Source organism: Fonsecaea nubica (assembly GCF_001646965.1).
Source record: "Fonsecaea nubica strain CBS 269.64 chromosome Unknown Scaff13, whole genome shotgun sequence".
NCBI classification, from domain to species: Eukaryota; Fungi; Ascomycota; class Eurotiomycetes; order Chaetothyriales; family Herpotrichiellaceae; genus Fonsecaea; species Fonsecaea nubica.
The window spans coordinates 1-4,848 of record NW_019173686.1 but is presented as its reverse complement, the minus strand read 5'-3'; the positions used below and the strand labels follow the sequence as shown (position 1 = coordinate 4,848).

Genomic DNA, 4,848 nt, shown 5'->3' with positions numbered 1-4,848 from the left:
TTGGCCGGATGGCTGCTCCAGAGCCCGAGGCTTCAAACCGGAACAGCTGCCATCCCCCGCCAGCTTCGTCAGGTTTCTTGGTGGCCCTTTCGTGCTGAGGCAAGATCATCATCCTCCAACCCCGATTGGGCGGCTAGCGCATGCGGATTCGCCCTCTCCAATCGCGATCCCTGGTCCGATGAGATGGATCGAGTCCAGAAAGGAAAATGGGGGAGGTGGAGGCACGAGGAGAGAAGAGGCACCACCAGCATGAAACATCCTAGGACAAAGTACAAGTACTCAGCCTCAACCTCGACCGGGGCAAACTTTGTGCTTCTAGCTTGTTCTCTTCTTTTGCCTTTTAACCACGCCACACAAGAAACATATTCAAGGCCTCGTTCTGCTGTCGCATGGGAAAAGGAGCCTGCAGCACAAGGCCAGCCACAACCCGAGACACCAAGGCGCAGATCGAACTCTCACACAATCAACAGCACACTTATCACTCAGTGACGTATACATCTGCTCGATTGCCTTTTGCCCTACGATCCTTTGTTCGCTATCATTGTGCAATCGAGTCTCCACCTGGTTGCATATTGCCCATCACATATCGGATATCGCAAATATCGAGGCACCAGATAAGCCCGATTCCACATTCGATTCCTAGTCTTAAACCAGCTCAAGGCCAGATCTATAACGACATCGACCCTGCATTCAGGACAAAGCCAAACCCTCCCGACGACTTAACACCATATCCCCCCCATTATTAGTCCCTCTGCTCCCTTCCCAACCATGATCCGCTTTCCAACTTTTCGCTCTACGAGTACCGCTGAAAGCCCCTCGTCTGCGCAGGAGGCATTGCGGCAAATTCTAAGGAAAGCCTCTGAAGCCTCATCATCAGATCCGTCGTCGAAGGAAGGAAGCAGACAGATCAAAGAAAGAACAAGTTCAATATCCACCACGTCAACGTCTGGCACGAGTTCGAGAACGTCGAGTCCCAGAAGTAGTCAGTCCTCGTCGACATCGGGGAAGTTCAATCTCTTCGCGCCCCGGTAGCGATCGAGTCAATCCCAAAAATCGGTTGATGCTCAAGATATAATACCCACACCATCACCCTCTATTCTTCCGCCAGAGTAGGCAACATTTTAATAACCTTGCTCGAAATACATCAAACAATTGCACGTCGATCAATTAGTTCACATCTGGATTTGTCTTCTGACAGGAAATTACGACCATGCCCAGCTCCAAGGGAAACCCCACCGACCCTGAACTGCGCGAGAAGATCAAGGAGGAAGTGAAGAATATGGAGAAAGGTTTGTGACCCTCGTGTTCATGGGCTTTGTCCTGTTCCATCGTCGCCTAGGCATTGTTCCGTCGTCCTTGGCTACGTTTCCTGCGTCTTCTGAATAGCTGACGTTCCGTTGGTTGAACACCAGGTGGAGGCAAAGGGTCATGGTCTGCCTGGAAAGCCGGCGAACTGGCGCGGCGATACGAAGCAGCTGGAGGCGATTATGAGGATGCCGGGGACAACAAGAACAAGGCGCAAAAGGGCAAGCCTGAGAAGAAGGCGTAATTGGAGGGAAATACCTCTTTATCTTGAATTATTAATAGCGTGATTGTGCATGTATGTAACGAGTACCGAGTACAGATGTGGAGAAGGAGAATCTGCAGCGCAGCCAAATTCAATAATTGATTTGCCAAATGTCATCAGCCATGGCACGTGACTGACACTACTTTCATGTTCTTCTATCTCCTTTCTCACCACCAACATTGCCCAATGCCATCAATTCCACACCTTCTTCTGCTCTCGGACTATTCTATTACTCTATCATCAGTCATACGTCTGCAAGACCGCAGCCATTTCCTCTTCGAACACCCCTTACCATGCGTAACCTCTATCTCACCGCCAAAGCTCCGATGAAGATGGCTCGTAATGAATCTCAAACTGCAGAGGCCCTCCTCCATCCGGGCCCATAGTAGCTCTCGCCCAGGATAGAGACGGATCTCCTGGGTGATATTCACCTGCTTGACGGACGCCATGTGTGCTTGTGAGCTTTGCCCAAAACGCGGGGCTGTACAAGGCCTCCCGTCATGTCGTGGCAGCCTTGGACGAGGTCAATAGAACCATAGCAGACACCCCTGTCACAGCACATGGCAAGTTAAAAAGGTGTTACAATCTTGACGATACAGTTGACTCTTTATAAGTCTGTTGCCAGTCCTCGACGGGACATCTCGAGCCAACTAATCTATACTGCCCCCAAGACTTCACACGCAAAAATCGACGGTGTGCTTTCCGACAATACTACTATGGCTGGTTTCAGAGATCGCTACGATGTGGTGATATGTGGTGGAGGGCCAGTGGGCTTGTTGACGGCCTACGGGCTGCAGCGCATGGGCATCAAGACCTGTGTTGTCGGTAAGAGCGACATTCTGATTGCTGTCTGCCAGGCCTCTGTGCTCTTCTTTTCTTCCGCTAACCCATCACATCTGCACTTCTGTGGAGGCAGAACGACTCGAAAAGCATAAGCTGCCGATGTACGGCCGCGCATGTACACTATTCCCCCGCACATTGGAAATGTTCGACCAGTATGACCTTCTCACGCGCCTAAATCAGGTGGGATTCGTGGCGCGAAGTGGTGTCAACTACGACAAAGATGGGAGACGAGACAGCACACGGGGCATGCGCCATGTTTTTGACGCCATGCAGGGACATACATTTCTGGACTACATGCTCAACATCCGCTTGAAGTACTCAGAGGACATTTTGAAGGCCGAGTACGAGAAACTTGGTGGAGTTGTTGCGAGTGGATGGGAGTTGAGGAGCTTGACCGCACAGACTGATCACGAGGGGGATAAGAACGGCCACTCCTGTCCAGTAAAGGTTGAAGTCAAGAACGTGGATACTTCAGAAGTCCGGACAATTGCTGGGTGAGTGTTAGCGGCCTCCTCTATTCCCCATCCGCTCCCGATGAGTGTCGATATGGACGAGGTTATTATGTGACGCGGGAACTGAATTCCTTCAGAGACTACCTCGTCGGCGCTGACGGTGCCCACTCCGCTGTCCGTCACCTCGCCAGTATCTCGTCGGCAACAGATAGTACAACCCTCCGCTGGGTGCGCGTCGACGGTGTTGTGGAGACGGATATGCCAGACTCTCGCGAAGGCTTTGCGCATCTCGAATCACCCACACACGGCAACGTGTTTTGCGCAGCGCTGGACCACGGCCGTACCAGAGTGGGATTCGCACTTTCGCAAGATATGATGATTAAATACGGCGAAAACATGACGCAGCAGCAAGCTGTCGACGAGGCTAAGCTGGCAGTCAAGCCATTCTCCTGGGAATACAAGTGCGTGGATTGGTACACAGTATACAAGTAAGAGTTCCTGCAAGTTAATCCACTTACATTCCCCTACCCAAGGAGGGACTGTTCTACTCGCTGACGAGCGATGCACTGGACCGGCAACCACAACGCACTGACCAGAACCGACTTCTCATAACAGCGTGCGACATTCCCTCGCAGATACTTTTGTCAAAGACAGGATCCTCCTCGCCGGCGACGCCTGCCACAGCCACTCCTCAGGGACGGCGCAGGGCATGAACACGGGCGTGCACGACGCCTTCAACCTCGCGTGGAAGCTGGCTGGGGTGCTAAAGGGCTGGTACCACGCCTCGATCCTGGACACGTACGACAGCGAACGGCGACCTGTCGCGCAGCACTTGATCCGTCTGGACAAGACCTTTTCCGCGCTGATATCCGGGACCGTCCCGCCCGAGTTGGCCGTCGCGGGTGGCCTCTCGTCAACGGAGCCGACTGCGCTATTGGCCAGAGCTCTAGAAGACAACGTCCAGTTCAACATCGGCCTGGGCATCCGGTACGGGGCGAACATGCTGAACGTGACCACAAAGTCGACCACGGTGCCCTGCGGCTGGCGGGCGCCCGATGTCGCCGTCTACGGGCCCGGCGCCCGGATCCCCACGAGGCTTCACACGCTGATGAAGAACGTGGGCCTGTTCTCGCTCGTCGTCTTCGCGGGCGAACCACTCCTGACCGGGAAGAAGGTGAGGAATCTCAGGACGTACCTCGACGGCGACAGCATGCGCGGACATCTCGACAAACTGAGCCTCGTGACCGTCGTCGCAGGGAACAAGCCGCAGGCCGACGAGGCCCTGGGCGTGGCCCGCTTCGGCGACGCGTACTACGACCCCGACTCGACCGCGCACGCCAGGTACGGCGTCAGCGTGGGCAGCGGCGCCGTGGTGGTCGTCCGCCCAGACGGCATCATCGGGTTCGCCACCACCCTTGATGCGGACACGGATTTGGGCACCTATTTCGCAAGGGTTTTTGTCCAAGATTGAGATAGATGGACACTGCGTATCTCCTGCGTTCACATTGTTGGGGCCTGCCAGGTAAAATAACCTCCTCACTGCACTACTTGCTCCATGTACGTACCTACATAGGTTCCTAGCCAGTAGCCTAGTAGGTTAGACAGACGCACCTGGCGCCCCAGAGGTAAGTACGTAAGACAGATCAAGTCTGTAAGTTATACAAGGCAAATCCGTCCGTCATTGAAATTAAAGTAGCTTGGTTTTCTTTTCCATAACATACATAGAAACGTCGACGGGTCGAGACCACACACAGATTGCGCCCCCCCCCGCCCAAACACTTGCTTTGTCGTCGTCGTCGTTCCCCAAATTCGGGCATTCGACGTTGCATTGGGCTAATATCTCTGGACATTTTTGGACGTTTTGACGTTTTTGACATGCCACATATCAACATTGATTGACTGGGGATGAATTCTGTTTGTCTGCTCCAGATGTCGTCTTCTTCTTCCTCTCTCACACACTCTATCTCCCCCTTGTCCAGTCTTCCC

The 4,848-nt window shown here is 53.6% G+C and overlaps 1 protein-coding gene across 1 annotated transcript; it reads left to right on the top strand.

Moving 5' to 3' along the window:
• Positions 1-2,283: 2,283 nt before the first annotated feature.
• Positions 2,284-4,333, top strand: AYO20_02866 (hypothetical protein; the record flags this gene model as incomplete). Its single annotated transcript, XM_022641170.1, has 4 exons — positions 2,284-2,392; positions 2,484-2,904; positions 3,000-3,350; positions 3,478-4,333. The coding sequence occupies 4 exons, from the start codon at positions 2,284-2,286 to the stop codon at positions 4,331-4,333; spliced, it is 1,737 nt and encodes a 578-aa protein (XP_022502701.1).
• Between the last annotated feature and the right edge of the window lie 515 nt (positions 4,334-4,848).